We start from the raw sequence: 17,169 nt of genomic DNA on the forward strand, positions 1-17,169 counted from the left end.
GTTGGCACTGGCAGCCTGAGAGCGGCGTACGCTAGTACCAAGGTAAATATCAGATAACCAAGCAAAGGGCTTCGCTTGGTTACCCGATATTTACCTTGGTTACAGCTTACCACAGGCTGTCAGAAGCCGGCTCCCTGCACATTCAGATCGTTGCTCTCTCGCTATCAAACACAGCGGTGTGCTTCACAGCGGGAGAGCAAAGTCCAAAAAATAAACCAGCACTGTGTGTAACGAGCAGCGATTTCATAGCAGGGGCCAGGTCGCTGCTCAATGTCACACACAGCGAGATTGCTAATGAGGTCACTGGTGCATCACAAAAAACGTGACTCAGCAGTGATCTCGCTATGTGAGAAGTACCCCTTACACAAGGGGAGACACAGTACAGGCTCTTACACAAAGACAAAATGGAGTGTAGATTTAACAAAATGAATTCTGCTCTCATTCAAGCAATACACAAATGGATGAATAAAAGCGTACAACTTTGCTATAACAAAACAAAAAAAAAAGTTTTTTCTCTCCATCAAAAATTTAAAAAAATGTGTAAAAAGATGAATAGTTTGTAAATGATCCATCATAAAAAGTACACAACTGTAATGACATGAAAATGAACTCTTTATTAACAGATAGTAAATATTAATAGACTTACTAAAACAAACATTCTAATCATGACTATGACTTCACTCCTGTGTGAATTCGCTCATGTGTAATAAGATGTGATTTCCAAGCAAACAATTTCCCACATTCTGAACATGAATATGAATTCTTTCCTGTGTGACTTCTCTCATGTCTAATGAGATGTGATTGCTGAAAAAAACATTTGCCACATTCTGAACATGAATATGGCTTCACTCCTGTGTGACTTCTCACATGTGTAATAAGATTTGATTTCCGAGCAAAACATTTCTCACATTCTGAACATGAATATGGCTTCACTCCTGTGTGAATTCTCAAATGTTTAACATGATTTGATTTCCGAGCAAAACATTTCTCACATTCTGCACATGAATACGGCTTCACTCCTGTGTGAATTCTCTCATGTGTAATGAGATCTAATTTGTCAGCAAAACATTTCTCACATTCTGCACATGAATATGGCTTCACTCCTGTGTGAATTACCTCATGTCTAATAAGAACTGCTTTCAGAGCAAAACATTTTCCACATTCTGCACATGAATATGGCTTCACTCCTGTGTGAATTCTCCCATGTCTAATGAGATTTGATTTCCGAGCAAAACATTTCCCACATTCGGAACATGAATATGGCTTCACTCCTGTGTGAATTACCTCATGTCTAATAAGACGTGCTTTCAGAGCAAAACATTTTCCACATTCTGCACATGAATATGGCTTCTTTCCTGTGTGAATTCTCTCATGTGTAATGAGATTTGATTTCTTAGCAAAACACTTCTCACATTCTGAACAAGAATATGGCTTCTCTCCTTTGTGACTTTCACTGCCCTTCGCTTTCTGTGTTGAACTCCTGGTACCGTCATCTGCCATAAATAAAATTGAAGTTATAAGCTTTAAATAATATAACCTCAAACATACATAGGAACACATAAATCCATATAAATTCCAAAGTGTGTAGTGTTCTACTTTAAAATGCCTATGTGACAGAAAATACCCAAAATGACATTTTAAAAAACTGCACCCTTCAAAGTGCTCAAAACGAGATTCAATAAAACATATCTACAAAAGCATGTCCAATGGCACTCAATAATATAAGGATACTTTGGCATTGTATTACTGCTGTAGAAATATTAGAAAAAGGGATTAATACACAGGTAATGAGAAAAATGAGTAAAACGACAGAGATATTTGTAAAGTGAGATTCTTAGCTTATGTATTGACCAATCCATGTGAGCCCGATAACCTTGAAGAGCAGCTGACCAAGCACTCTGCCCTATAGCCAGGGTGTGTCCACCATCTTATTTAGCCAGGAACCTATCTGCCCAGACATGCAGATTTTTAATCACACATAGAAGCATTTAAGGTTAGGTTCCCAATATAATGAGATCACCTTGTCGAGGTTATTGGGCTCACATGGATTGGCCAATACATAAGCTAAGAAGCTCTCTTTGCAAATATCTCTAAAGCAGTAATGCAATGCCTATGTCTTTTTACTCATTTTTCACATTAGCTATGTATTTATCTATTTTCTGTAATATTCCTACAGCAGTAATGCGACATAGAAATTACAGCTATGTGGAAGGAAAAAAATAAAACACAACACAAAAGTGTTCCTTTAACCACAAATTTTCATTTTCCCAAGGGTAAGATGAGAAAGTGGACCATATAATTCTGTTGTGCAATTTCTTGTGTATACGCAGATACCCCAGGACTCGGAAGGGAAGGAGCACCATTTGACTTTTGGAGAACAAAATTGGCTGAAATAGAGGATGCCATGTCACATTTGTAAAGCCCTGATGTGCCTAAACAGTGGAATCACACCCCACAAATTATCTAATTTTCAAATCTACACCACTGAAGGAAAGTATCTAGGTGTGATTATAGGCGTACTCCTATATAGGGCAAAGGGTCTTTAGCAGACCCCCAGCTTTTATGGCGACCCATATGCACCCAATGATAAATGTTGCTGGGGGCGTTGGATATGTGGAACATTGTACCTCATTGGCTGCGTGCTGCGAATGCTGCTGTCAAAGATTGAAAGTTAACAGCAGTGGTTGAAGCTTACCTCCACTGAATAACTCAGGCATCATCTGCTGTCAATAATGCACTCAGCTTCTGAGCCTGCAAGAAGTAATAGGATCTAATAATATGTTACATATCGAGAAGGGGTTAAGGAAAACCTGGCAGCTACAAAAACACTATTTACCTGCAGATATAATGGTAATCTGAGTACCTAGCATTTAAGTGATATCTATCTGGTTTATTGGAACAGTGTGACACTAGTCACTGCATGGACAAGCCGTGAGGCAGGGTTATAAAATGTTCTGGGGTCAAATACAAAGAGAGCATGCCGTGAACTAAGGGGAAAGACAAACGCATGGTCAGGTCTGGGGTCAGACTATAAGGAGGATAGTGGATCAGGGCAAATGAATGGTCAGAGGAGGTCCAAGGTCTGGCAGCTATAGATCAGAGCACAGATAATAAAGGCCCCGTGTCATGTGGTGTTCAGGCCCATATTCGCGGGGTGCAGCTGCGGCGTCGGACTCTGTTCACAGGCAACCTGATCTTAGTTGTTCAGCCTTAGCTGAGTCTTTTCCATTGCTTTCCAGTCCTGAGTTAATTCCTGTGGAGCGGTGTGTGGCTCCTTGAGACTCAGAAGGCTAATTTCTATTCCCCTGTCTTCTCCCTACTTAAGGTTTGAGAGTCTGTTTGTTGCTGCAGATGATACCTCCAGCTTATGCTCCTGTGATGCCGGTCTTTCTGGCGATCCTATTCTTGGTGACCAGTATACCGATGTTGGAGTGGTGTGGTATGGAAGTTTCCCCGTTGTACATTTACTTCCTTCCTTATACTTTATTCCCTCCAATACACGTACTGTGTCTCCTTTTTGTGTGCAGTGTGTATGAGTTTTGTTTTTCTTCCTGTGTCTGTGGCATTTGCATCTCCACTCCAGGTGGTGGGACAGGGGGTGTTAGATCAGGGTTTGGACAGGAGTTAGGGTTAAGCTGGCGGTCCAGACCTGGATACCATCAAGCCTACCTGTGGGATAAGGAACAGCACACGGACCCTAGTCTGCGGGCCATTTTTGAGGTCCCTTCTCCAGGTACCTTTGCACCTCCGTGATACCCTCTATTTGGGACTGACTAGTCAGCTAAGTAACTGATCACTCAGAACAGGGAACCGCTGAAGAAACCAAGCACCTCTCAGTTTCAGATTGAATTGAGCTGTTGCTCAACAAACAAACAGCTTGGCATGGCCTGCTTCCATAGGGAGGCAAAATTGTCACTCACTGCGTCTAAGACAGCGGAGAGATTGTGACATAGTAACTACAAGGAGAAAATGCAGTTACATTCTCCCAGCAGCTGCTCACTTCCAGTCACCAGCACAGTGGGAGAGGCTGAAACAGTCACCACTCACTAGATAGTGAGTGCCCAGTAATCAACCCTCTTGTTCCTTGGCTGACAGCCTGTGAGCGGTAAGGGTTACTGTTTCCCGCACTGCATCGGTGACTGTATACGAGCAGCAGCAGGGAGAATGTAACTTCATTTTCTCCTTGCAGCTGGGAATTTCATTTTTTTCTGTTATTTAATGGTGACTCTTCACGAAGGAGGGTTACCTGTGGAAAGGTCTCTACTCCGTTCATCACCCCGCACATCCATTTCTCCTTTTTCCATTGTGTCTGCAGCGTTCTGCATATCTTTTCCCTGAATTTCAAAGCTGTAAAATAAATATTGTAAAAGTCACGGACAGAAGGAAAAGTCATGTGGCAGGTTCTAGATCAGGGATGGGGAACCTTTTTTCTGCCGGGGGCCATTTGGAAAATTCTAACAACCTTCGGGGGCCACAAAAAATTATCAACTTGAAAATGACCCGGCTTTATTTGGTCAAACAATTAACTCACTCCTATACCCCTACTGTGGCAGCCGGAGCTGCTTCTCTTTGGTGCGGCTGTAATGTAATGTACTTGTCCCTATTATGTATATACCTTTCACATGGAAAGCGCCATGGAATTGATGGCGCTATAATAATAAATAATAATAATAATAATGTTTGCTTCTCACAACTGCTTTTCCAGGTTTGTCTTTGTCTGGAGCGCAGACAACTCTTCATGATAATAAGATTGGTAAATCATATAGATCACACAGTAGACACTGTACATACACACACAGCCCCGACACACTGGCCGTGTGCCGCACGCAGCCCCGACACACTGGCCGTGTGCCGCACGCAGCCCCGACACACTGGCCGTGTGCCGCACGCAGCCCCGACACACTGGCCGTGTGCCGCACGCAGCCCCGACACACTGGCCGTGTGCCGCACGCAGCCCCGACACACTGGCCGTGTGCCGCACGCAGCCCCGACACACTGGCCGTGTGCCGCACGCAGCCCCGACACACTGGCCGTGTGCCGCACGCAGCCCCGACACACTGGCCGTGTGCCGCACGCAGCCCCGACACACTGGCCGTGTGCCGCACGCAGCCCCGACACACTGGCCGTGTGCCGCACGCAGCCCCGACACACTGGCCGTGTGCCGCACACAGCCCCGACACACTGGCCGTGTGCCGCACACAGCCCCGACACACTGGCCGTGTGCCGCACACAGCCCCGGACACACTGGCCGTGTGCCGCACACAGCCCCGACACACTGGCCGTGTGCCGCACACAGCCCCGACACACTGGCCGTGTGCCGCACACAGCCCCGACACACTGGCCGTGTGCCGCACACAGCCCCGACACACTGGCCGTGTGCCGCACACAGCCCCGACACACTGGCCGCACACCGCCCCGACACACTGGCCGCACACCGCCCCGACACACTGGCCGCACACCGCCCCGACACACTGGCCGCACACCGCCCCGACACACTGGCCGCACACCGCCCCGACACACTGGCCGCACACCGCCCCGACACACTGGCCGCACACCGCCCCGACACACTGGCCGCACACCGCCCCGACACACTGGCCGCACACCGCCCCGACACACTGGCCGCACACCGCCCCGACACACTGGCCGCACACCGCCCCGACACACTGGCTGCACACCGCACACTGGCTGTAAACCACACATTGTAATCACACACTGGCCGTATACTGCACACAGCCTTGACAGACTGGTCATATTGTACACCGCCCACGATACACAGTGGCCATATACAGTACACATGCACAGGAGGTACTGTATACTGTACACAGCACTCACACGTCGTATACACAGCACACATGCCGTATACAGCACACACAGAAGCCATGCACAGCATTCAACAAGCCATATACACAGCACATAAGGAGAATGAAAAGCTCTGCATGTAAACATGTGCACACCAGGAATTAGATATACCAATAAGACTTAAAATATGAAACTTTATTAATTGCCAAACACAGCGCACACACGCCGTATACACAGCGCACACACGCCGTATACACAGCGCACACACGCCGTATACACAGCGCACACACGCCGTATACACAGCGCACACACGCCGTATACACAGCGCACACACGCCGTATACACAGCGCACACACGCCGTATACACAGCGCACACACGCCATATACACAGCGCACACACGCCGTATACACAGCGCACACACGCCGTATACACAGCGCACACACGCCGTATACACAGCGCACACACGCCGTATACACAGCGCACACACGCCGTATACACAGCGCACACACGCCGTATACACAGCGCACACCTACTGGACATTGAAGTCACAAATACATTTGATATATGGTGGTATATATTAGATATAAACACACTTCACTCAGATATAAATACCTGCTGCTTAGTTGCCCTGTAAGATCAGGTGCAGCACAAGTTCCTGCCTGACACAAGATGGATGCAGCAGCTCAGCTCAAGGGCTGGCTTCATTCTCGTCTTCTCTCTCCTCTGCGGAGCTAGACCTGAATAGCTGAGCACAGAGGCAGAGTGCACAGAACGGGAGGGTGAGAGGCAGAACGCACGGCACTATACAGGCCCCTCCCCCATCACTCTGCTTCTAGCTTCAATCTCACAGAGGAGCATGTAGGAGCCAGAGGGAGGGAGGAAGTCCCACCCCAGTGCTGTCTGCCGGCCATAGACAAGATGAGCAATAACGAATATAACGAGACAAGATGAGCGGCTGCCCGAGCACTGCAGCCTCCGGGAATCTGCCCCGGGGGCCGCAGAAAAGGTCATCGCGGGCCGCATATGGCCCGCGGGCCGGAGATTCCCCACCCCTGTTTGAGCCGTATGGCCCCTGAGACTAATCCATGCAAGGCCTCTACGCCTCCTATATCGCCCGTGCTGCCCCAGAGTCAGTTCAGCAGGGATAGAAGCAGACGTGGCAGGGTCCACTTAGTGTGGTACATTATGACATTGGGATTTCCTTCATTGTTTTGTCTTCACAATTTGGACGCCCTAATGCTTATTTTTCCGTCATTTGAGAATTGCGTTAGTCAACAATGTTGTATTTTTGAACGTCTTTTTGAGGAAAATTAGTTTTATTCAATTGTTTTTCTATAACACTAGAAGTCCCAGAAATGTCGAGCTCTCTGGGTTCCAAAGGTAGAAATGTTAAATGACCCATCTCTGGGACTAGTGTTAAGGGGACGAACAGAGGTGTACATAGAATCATGGGCCCCCATCAGGGGCGTACATAGAAATCATGGGGCCCCATAGCAGAATTTCTAATTCGGCCCTACCCCCACAAAAAAAAATAAAAAATTAATAATAAAAATATTCAGCTGGGACACAGAAGAGCATATTTCACAACTTTACAGCCCATACCAAATAATTTTCCTCCTATTGAAGCCCCTAGATTCCCCTTTCACTGCAGCCATAAAATTTGATGACAACAAAAGTGCCCCCCAAACACGGTGAGTATCTTACATCAGTATTTGTAGCCAAATCCAGGAGTGGGTGATAAATACAGAAGTGGTGCCTGTGTTTCTATTCTACTTTTCCTCTGATTGTTCCACTGCTGGTTTTGGCTACAAATACTGAGGTAAAATACTGACCAAATACTCAACGTGTGCAAGGGCTTTAGAAGAGAATAATGGGCCTCAGATAGTCCTCCATATAGTAAAATGAAGAGGCGATTACTTGTTTTCACCAGACAACCTCTGTAAGTGCATATGTGCTACAGTGTAATAATCACAGGACAGGGAGGGGTTAAACATTCAAGTATTTAATCTCTATTGGAAAGTATATTTCCCATATTGATATCAGAGAGAAAAAGTGACCTCCATACACAACACAATCCAGTATACCAAGACCAATAATATCACATACAAGGAGGAAATACTGTCACACCGTGACCAGACAACATATTACCACCACATAGTGACAGAATACAACCGCATACAAAGGAAGAAATACTGCAACACTATGACCAGACTACATAGTGACCGAATAATAGCACATGCAAGGGTGAAATACCGCCACACTGTGACTAAACCACATGGTGACCAAATAATACCACATACAAAAGAGAAATACCACCATATCGTGACCAGACAACATATTACCACCACATAGTGAGGAAGAAATACCGCTACACTATGACCAGACCACATAGTGATCGAATAATACCACATACAAAGAGAAATACCACCATATCGTGACCAGACAACATATTAACACGACATAGTGACCGAATACAACCACATACAAGGGTCAAATACCAACATGCCATGACCAGACCACATACTGACTGAATAATACTACAATAATGATCATGAATTAAAAACCACAATACTAATAACACTAATGTTACCATAAGTGCCATTATACACAGGAGCTCTGTATATATAGACACAAGGAGGGGCGTGGCCTGACTGGAGCAAGGAGCAGACGTGAGGCTGGAGAGCTCTGCTAAAAAGTGAAAAAATCCGAAGGCATCGAGTCTTTTAAAGCTTACCCAGCGGTGAGACCTGTCCTCTGGTGACCCCAGCATTGAGGGACCCTCTGTGCAGCAAGCCCTGGGGGTATCTCTGGGGAGGAGAAGTTGCGGCCTAGTCCACATGAGGAAGCCTCGGCCTGGAGGAAAGCTCTGCCCAGACACAGAATAGCTCCCAGCAAACCTCCTCCCTCCCTCAGAGGTAAACAGAGCACTCTCCTGACCCCTCTCATCTCCCTGAACTGCCCAGGAGTCATTGTCTCAGGGATTTCTGCTAGTGAGAGCGGCTGCTGAGGCCACACAGGGCCTTATCACCCGCAGCACCGCAAACAATCCTCCCCCCTGTGGTGACTTATCTGCCGTATGTGACTGGGTCCAGGAGCTGGTGCCTAGAGGCAGCGAAACGCTGTCCTGAACAGCTTGTTTAGGACACTGAGGAGCAGATATACAGGAATACACCTCCCCCCTTCTCCTCCTGGCAGCAGCTTAAACAAATATTAACCAGACTAGAAAGTGGCCCGATTCTACGCATCGGGTATTCTAGAATTTACGTATTGTGTAGTTCATGTATGATTTTTGTTATATATATATATTTATATATATAGATGTTGTTGTGTGTAGTTACCAAGTGTTTGTGTAGGGCGCTGTACATGTTCTGGGTGTTGTCTGGGTGTGATGGGGGGTGAGAGCGGTGTTGTTTGTGTGTTGCGTTGTTTGTGGAGCGCTGTGTGTTTGTAGCGTTGTGTGTGTGTTGCGCGGTTTGTGTGTGTGTGGTGTGTTTTGGGGGGAGGTTTGTTTTGTGCAATGTGTGTGTTGTGCGGTATGTGCGTATATTTGTGTGTGCCGCGTTGTCTGTGTGTGGGTGTCTGTGTAGGGCAGTTGTTTGTGGTTCCCAGTGTGTGTGTGTGGTGTGTTGTGCAGTGCGCGCGCGTGTGTGTGTGTGTTGGGGGGAGGTGTGCACTTCCCATCGTGCTCCATCCCCCATGCAGCGCACTCCCCATCGTGCTCCATCCCCCATGCTGCGCACCCCCCATTGTGCTCCATCTCCCATCCTGCGCACTCCCAAACGTGCTCCATCCGCCATGCAGCGCACTCCCCATCGTGCTCCATCCCCCATGCTGCGCACTCCCTTTCGTGCTCCATCCGCCATGCTGCGCACTCCCTTTCGTGCTCCATCCCCCATGCTGCGCACTCCCAAACGTGCTCCATCCCCCATGCTGCGCACTCCCAAACGTGCTCCATCCGCCATGCTGCGCACCCCCCATCGTGCTCCATCTCCCATGCTGCGCACTCCCAAACGTGCTCCATCCGCCATGCTGCGCACTCCCAAACGTGCTCCATCCGCCATGCTGCGCACTCCCAAACGTGCTCCATCCGCCATGCTCCGCACTCCCCATCGTGCTCCATCCCCTATGCTGCGCACCCCCCATCGTGCTCCATCTCCCATGCTGCGCACCCCCAAACGTGCTCCATCCGCCATGCTGCGCCAGCATCAGCCTCTCTCCCCGCAGCATCAGCCTCTCTCCCCGCAGCATCAGCCTCTCTGCCCCCAGCATCAGCCTCTCTACCTGCAGCATCAGCCTCTCTCCCCCCAGCATCAGCCTCTCTGCCCCCAGCATCAGCCTCTCTGCCCCCAGCATCAGCCTCTCTGCCCCCAGCATCAGCCTCTCTGCCCCCAGCATCAGCCTCTCTGCCCCCAGCATCAGCCTCTCTCATCCCAGCATCAGCCTCTCTCATCCCAGCATCAGCCTCTCTCATCCCAGCATCAGCCTCTCTCATCCCAGCATCAGCCTCTCTCATCCCAGCATCAGCCTCTCTCATCCCAGCATCAGCCTCTCTCATCCCAGCATCAGCCTCTCTCATCCCAGCATCAGCCTCTCTCATCCCAGCATCAGCCTCTCTCATCCCAGCATCAGCCTCTCTCATCCCAGCATCAGCCTCTCTCATCCCAGCATCAGCCTCTCTCATCCCAGCATCAGCCTCTCTCATCCCAGCATCAGCCTCTCTCATCCCAGCATCAGCCTCTCTCATCCCAGCATCAGCCTCTCTCATCCCAGCATCAGCCTCTCTCATCCCAGCATCAGCCTCTCTCATCCCAGCATCAGCCTCTCTGTCCCCAGCATCAGCCTCTCTGTCCCCAGCATCAGCCTCTCTGTCCCCAGCATCAGCCTCTCTGTCCCCAGCATCAGCCTCTCTGTCCCCAGCATCAGCCTCTCTGTCCCCAGCATCAGCCTCTCTGTCCCCAGCATCAGCCTCTCTCGTCCCCAGCATCAGCCTCTCTCGTCCCCAGCATCAGCCTCTCTCGTCCCCAGCATCAGCCTCTCTCGTCCCCAGCATCAGCCTCTCTCGTCCCCAGCATCAGCCTCTCTCGTCCCCAGCATCAGCCTCTCTCGTCCCCAGCATCAGCCTCTCTCGTCCCCAGCATCAGCCTCTCTCGTCCCCAGCATCAGCCTCTCTCGTCCCCAGCATCAGCCTCTCTCGTCCCCAGCATCAGCCTCTCTCGTCCCCAGCATCAGCCTCTCTCGTCCCCAGCATCAGCCTCTCTCGTCCCCAGCATCAGCCTCTCTCGTCCCCAGCATCAGCCTCTCTCGTCCCCAGCATCAGCCTCTCTCGTCCCCAGCATCAGCCTCTCTCGTCCCCAGCATCAGCCTCTCTCGTCCCCAGCATCAGCCTCTCTCGTCCCCAGCATCAGCCTCTCTCGTCCCCAGCATCAGCCTCTCTCGTCCCCAGCATCAGCCTCTCTCGTCCCCAGCATCAGCCTCTCTCGTCCCCAGCATCAGCCTCTCTCGTCCCCAGCATCAGCCTCTCTCGTCCCCAGCATCAGCCTCTCTCGTCCCCAGCATCAGCCTCTCTCGTCCCCAGCATCAGCCTCTCTCGTCCCCAGCATCAGCCTCTCTCGTCCCCAGCATCAGCCTCTCTCGTCCCCAGCATCAGCCTCTCTCGTCCCCAGCATCAGCCTCTCTCGTCCCCAGCATCAGCCTCTCTCGTCCCCAGCATCAGCCTCTCTCGTCCCCAGCATCAGCCTCTCTCGTCCCCAGCATCAGCCTCTCTCGTCCCCAGCATCAGCCTCTCTCGTCCCCAGCATCAGCCTCTCTCGTCCCCAGCATCAGCCTCTCTCGTCCCCAGCATCAGCCTCTCTCGTCCCCAGCATCAGCCTCTCTCGTCCCCAGCATCAGCCTCTCTCGTCCCCAGCATCAGCCTCTCTCGTCCCCAGCATCAGCCTCTCTCGTCCCCAGCATCAGCCTCTCTCGTCCCCAGCATCAGCCTCTCTCGTCCCCAGCATCAGCCTCTCTCGTCCCCAGCATCAGCCTCTCTCGTCCCCAGCATCAGCCTCTCTCGTCCCCAGCATCAGCCTCTCTCGTCCCCAGCATCAGCCTCTCTCGTCCCCAGCATCAGCCTCTCTCGTCCCCAGCATCAGCCTCTCTCGTCCCCAGCATCAGCCTCTCTCGTCCCCAGCATCAGCCTCTCTCGTCCCCAGCATCAGCCTCTCTCGTCCCCAGCATCAGCCTCTCTCGTCCCCAGCATCAGCCTCTCTCGTCCCCAGCATCAGCCTCTCTCGTCCCCAGCATCAGCCTCTCTCGTCCCCAGCATCAGCCTCTCTCGTCCCCAGCATCAGCCTCTCTCGTCCCCAGCATCAGCCTCTCTCGTCCCCAGCATCAGCCTCTCTCGTCCCCAGCATCAGCCTCTCTCGTCCCCAGCATCAGCCTCTCTCGTCCCCAGCATCAGCCTCTCTCGTCCCCAGCATCAGCCTCTCTCGTCCCCAGCATCAGCCTCTCTCGTCCCCAGCATCAGCCTCTCTCGTCCCCAGCATCAGCCTCTCTCGTCCCCAGCATCAGCCTCTCTCGTCCCCAGCATCAGCCTCTCTGTCCCCAGCATCAGCCTCTCTGTCCCCAGCATCAGCCTCCCCCTCCCAGCCTTTCGCATACACTCACACACACCCGATCGCATACACTCACACACACCCGATCGCATACACTCACGCACACACACATTGACGATATTGCACATACGCGCTCATACTCACAACATCCGGAGATACCACATGCTTCTGGCCATGTGATCCTCCGACAGGTCCTGGAAGGTCACAACAGCACAGTATCGAGGCCGAGAAGCAAGCGATATCGCCGGATGCTGTGAGTGTGTGGATGCGATGTGTGTGTGAGGTGTTTGTGAGAGTGAGTGTGATCTGATGTGTGTGTATGTGCTGTTATGTGTGTGCGTGTGGATCTTCCGCCGCTGCAGGACCTTGATGCGCTGGTAACTATGCTATCATGGTTACCAGCGCATCTCGTCCCCCGCTCGCACGGGAGCCCACACCAGCATACGGCGGCAAGGCCAGCAATGCGAGGGTAAGTGTCGGCTGGGTTGGCGGCGTACGCTGATGTGGGCTCCCGTTGGGGGGGGTGGGGGTGGGGGGGGGGGGGGAGTACAGTACTCACCCGGGAGTCATGGCTCCGTGACCGTGTCAGTTCGGGGAATGCACGGGGGGGGGGCGGGGCCAGAGCTAGCGTGCATTGCGTGAGGGGGGCGGGGCGTGGCGTGGCCGAGTTGCCAATGCCTGCAGGGTGCCGGGGCGAGAGGCCAATCTGTGGGGGGGGGGGGGAGCCTGGGCGAGCGGCTGGCCAATCCGTGTGGGGGCGCAGCCTGGGCGAGCGGCCAATCCGTGTGGGGGGGCGGGGCCATGGCGAGCCGAGCGGCCAATCAGCTTTGTGTCACCGTAAGGACACAATGTCACCGTAAGGACACAATTTTGGAGCATGACAGACAGACAGACAGACAGACAGACAGAATAAGGCAATTATATATATAGATAGATATAGATGTTGTTGTGTGTAGTTACCAAGTGTTTGTGTAGGGGCTGTACATGTTCTGGGTGTTGCCTGGGTGTGATGGGGGGTGAGAGCGGTGTTGTTTGTGTGTTGCGTTGTTTGTGGAGCGCTGTGTGTCTGTAGCGTTGTGTGTGTGTTGCGCGGTTTGTGTGTGTGTGGTGTGTTTTGGGGGGAGGTGTGTTTTGGGGGGAGGTATGTTTTGTGCAATGTGTGTGTTGTGCGGTATGTGCGTATATTTGTGTGTGCAGCGTTGTCTGTGTGTGGGTGTCTGTGTAGGGCAGTTGTTTGTGGTTCCCAGTGTGTGTGTGTGTGGTGTGTTGTGCAGTGCGCGCGCGTGTGTGTGTTGGGGGGAGGTGTGCACTTCCCATCGTGCTCCATCCCCCATGCAGCGCACACCCCATCGTGCTCCATCCCCTATGCTGCGCACCCCCCATCGTGCTCCATCCCCTATGCTGCGCACCCCCCATCGTGCTCCATCTCCCATCCTGCGCACTCCCAAACGTGCTCCATCCGCCATGCAGCGCACTCCCCATCATGCTCCATCCCCCATGCTGCGCACTCCCAAACGTGCTCCATCCGCCATGCTGCGCACTCCCTTTCGTGCTCCATCCCCCATGCTGCGCACTCCCTTTCGTGCTCCATCCCCCATGCTGCGCACTCCCCATCGTGCTCCATCCCCCATGCAGCGCACTCCCCATCGTGCTCCATCCCCTATGCTGCGCACCCCCCATCGTGCTCCATCTCCCATGCTGCGCACTCCCAAACGTGCTCCATCCGCCATGCTGCGCCAGCATCAGCCTCTCTACCCGCAGCATCAGACTCTCTCCCCGCAGCATCAGACTCTCTCCCCGCAGCATCAGCCTCTCTGTCCCCAGCATCAGCCTCTCTGTCCCCAGCATCAGCCTCTCTGTCCCCAGCATCAGCCTCTCTGTCCCCAGCATCAGCCTCTCTGTCCCCAGCATCAGCCTCTCTGTCCCCAGCATCAGCCTCTCTGTCCCCAGCATCAGCCTCTCTGTCCCCAGCATCAGCCTCTCTGTCCCCAGCATCAGCCTCTCTTATCCCAGCATCAGCCTCTCTTATCCCAGCATCAGCCTCTCTCATCCCAGCATCAGCCTCTCTCATCCCAGCATCAGCCTCTCTCATCCCAGCATCAGCCTCTCTCATCCCAGCATCAGCCTCTCTCATCCCAGCATCAGCCTCTCTCATCCCAGCATCAGCCTCCCCCTCCCAGCCTTTCCCAGGATCAGCCTCTCTCCTCCCAGCCTCCTCCAGCACGCCATGCTCCTCTGCCGACACTCACAGATCCGATCGCATACACTCACACACACCCGATCGCATACACTCACACACACCCGATCGCATACACTCACACACACCCGATCGCATACACTCACACACACACACATTGACGATATTGCACATACGCGCTCATACTCACAACATCCGGAGATACCACATGCTTCTGGCCATGTGATCCTCCGACAGGTCCTGGAAGGTCACAACAGCACAGTATCGAGGCCGAGAAGCAAGCGATATCGCCGGATGCTGTGAGTGTGTGGATGCGATGTGTGTGTGAGGTGTGTGTGAGGTGTTTGTGAGAGTGAGTGTGATCTGATGTGTGTGTATGTGCTGTTATGTGTGTGCGTGTGGATCTTCCGCCGCTGCAGGACCTTGATGCGCTGGTAACTATGCTACCATGGTTACCAGCGCATCTCGTCCCCCACTCGCACGGGAGCCCACACCAGCATACGGCGGCAAGGCCAGCAATGCGAGGGTAAGTGTCGGCTGGGTTGGCGGCATACGCTGATGTGGCCTCCCGCTGGGGGAGGGGGGGGGGGGAATGTACTCACCTGGGAGTCATGGCTCCGTGACCGTGTCAGTTCGGGGAATGCGCGGGGGGTGGGGGGGGCCAGAGCTAGCGTGCATTGCGTGAGGGGGGCGGGGCCGAGTTGCCAATGCCTGCAGGGTGCCGGGGCGAGAGGCCAATCTGTGGGGGGGCGGAGCCTGGGCGAGCGGCTGGCCAATCCGTGTGGGGGCGCAGCCTGGGCGAGCGGCCAATCCGTGTGGGGGGGCGGGGCCATGGCGAGCCCAGCGGCCAATCAGCTTTGTGTCACCGTAAGGACACAATGTCACCGTAAGGACACAATTTTGACAGACAGACAGACAGACAGAATAAGGCAATTATATATATATAGATAAGGTCCAGTACTCAGTGACTCTTGAGGCCCCGTCACACTAAGCAACATCGCTGCTAACGAACAACTTTTGTGACGTAGCAGCGATGTTCCTAGTGATGTCGCTGTGTGTGACATCCAGCAACAACCTGGCCCCTGCTGTGAGGTCGTTGGTTGTTGCTGAGTGTCCTGGGCCATTTTTTAGTTGTTGCTCTTCCGCTGTGAAGCGCAGATCGCTGTGTGTGACAGCGACAGAGCAACAACTAAATGTGCAGGCAGCAGGAGCCGGCTTCTGCGGACATTGGTAACCACGGTAAACATCGGGTAACCAAGAAGCCCTGTCCTTGGTTACCCGATATTTACCTTCGCTACCAGCCTCCGCCGCTCTCACTGTCAGCGCCGACTCCTGCTCTGTGCACATGTAGATGCAGGACACATCGGGTTAATTAACCCGATGTGTGCTGTAACTAGGAGAGCAGGGAGCCAGCGCTAAGCGGTGTGCGCTGCTCCCTGCTCTCTGCACGTGTAGCTGCGTGTGCTGGTAACCAAGGTAAATATCAGGTTAGTTACCCGATATTTACCTTAGTTACCAAGCGCAGCATCTTCCACGCGGCGCTGGGGGCTGGTCACTGGTGAGCTCACCAGCAACTCGTGTAGCGACGCTCCAGCGATCCCTGCCAGGTCAGGTTGCTGGTGGGATCGCTGGAGCATCGCAGTGTGACATCTCACCAGCAACCTCCTAGCAACTTACCAGCGATCCCTATCGTTGTTGGGATCGCTGGTAAGTTGCTTAGTGTGACTGGACCTTTAAAGGTGGTGTCACACACAGCGACGACGACAATGACGTCGCTGCTACGTCACCATTTTCTGTGACGTTGCAGCGACGTCCCGTCGCTGTCGCTGTGTGTGACATCCAGCAACGAGCTGGCCCCTGCTGTGAGGTCGTTGCTCGTTGCTGAATGTCCTGCTTCATTTTTTCGTCGTCGCTCTCCCGCTGTGAAGCACACATCGCTGTGTGTGACAGCGAGAGAGCGACGAAATGAAGCGAGCAGGGAGCAGGAGCCGGCGTCTGGCAGCTGTGGAAAGCTGTAACCACTGTAAACATCAGGTAACCAAGGGAAGCCCTTTCCCTGGTTACCCGATATTTACCTTCGTTACCAGCCTCCGCCGCTCTCGCTGCTAGTGCCGGCTCCTGCTCTCTGCACATGTAGCTGCAGGACACATCGGGTAATTAACCCGATGTGTACTGTAGCTAGGAGAGCAAGGAGCCAGCGCTAAGCAGTGTGCGCGGCTCCCTGCTATCTGCACATGTAGCGACGTTATGATCGCTGCTGCGTCGCTGTGTTTGACAGCTAATCAGCGATCATTACAGCGACTTACAAGGTCGCTGTTACGTCACAGAAAATGGTGACGTAACAGCGATGTCGTTGTCGCTATGTGTGAACCTAGCTTTAAAGGGGAGACACCTGATTATATTGTGAAGGGGAAACGACCTACATCCTAGCAAGTAGATCATAAGAAGAAGATATCCCCTTACATAGATCTCTTTACTGCTTGTCTCAGGAGGCCTGGTCACTGAACATACCCCCTGGGACACCAGGTTCATACATACACCAGAACCAAGCACCTAACTTAGACTAGCAGGTACTGGGT

The 17,169-nt window shown here is 52.5% G+C and overlaps 1 protein-coding gene and 1 long non-coding RNA gene across 2 annotated transcripts in view; one reads left to right on the forward strand and one right to left on the reverse strand.

The window, feature by feature from the left end:
- Positions 1–612: 612 nt before the first annotated feature.
- LOC142258722 (uncharacterized) overlaps positions 613–17,169 on the reverse strand; it is a 114,792-nt gene continuing 98,235 nt past the window's right edge. The window contains exons 4-5 of the mRNA XM_075331338.1: positions 4,247–4,343; positions 613–1,493 (exon numbers count right to left, since the gene is read on the reverse strand). Coding sequence (XP_075187453.1) covers positions 670–1,493; positions 4,247–4,343 — 921 coding nt within the window. The 3' untranslated portion in view covers positions 613–669. The remainder of the gene's footprint in view (positions 1,494–4,246; positions 4,344–17,169) is intronic.
- LOC142258732 (uncharacterized) overlaps positions 8,601–17,169 on the forward strand; it is a 61,862-nt gene continuing 53,293 nt past the window's right edge. Inside the window, exon 1 of the long non-coding RNA XR_012727857.1 lies at positions 8,601–8,715. This is a non-coding gene — a long non-coding RNA (uncharacterized LOC142258732). The remainder of the gene's footprint in view (positions 8,716–17,169) is intronic.

The sequence above is a fragment of the Anomaloglossus baeobatrachus genome (genome assembly GCF_048569485.1).
Source record: "Anomaloglossus baeobatrachus isolate aAnoBae1 chromosome 3 unlocalized genomic scaffold, aAnoBae1.hap1 SUPER_3_unloc_3, whole genome shotgun sequence".
Taxonomy (NCBI): domain Eukaryota; kingdom Metazoa; phylum Chordata; class Amphibia; order Anura; family Aromobatidae; genus Anomaloglossus; species Anomaloglossus baeobatrachus.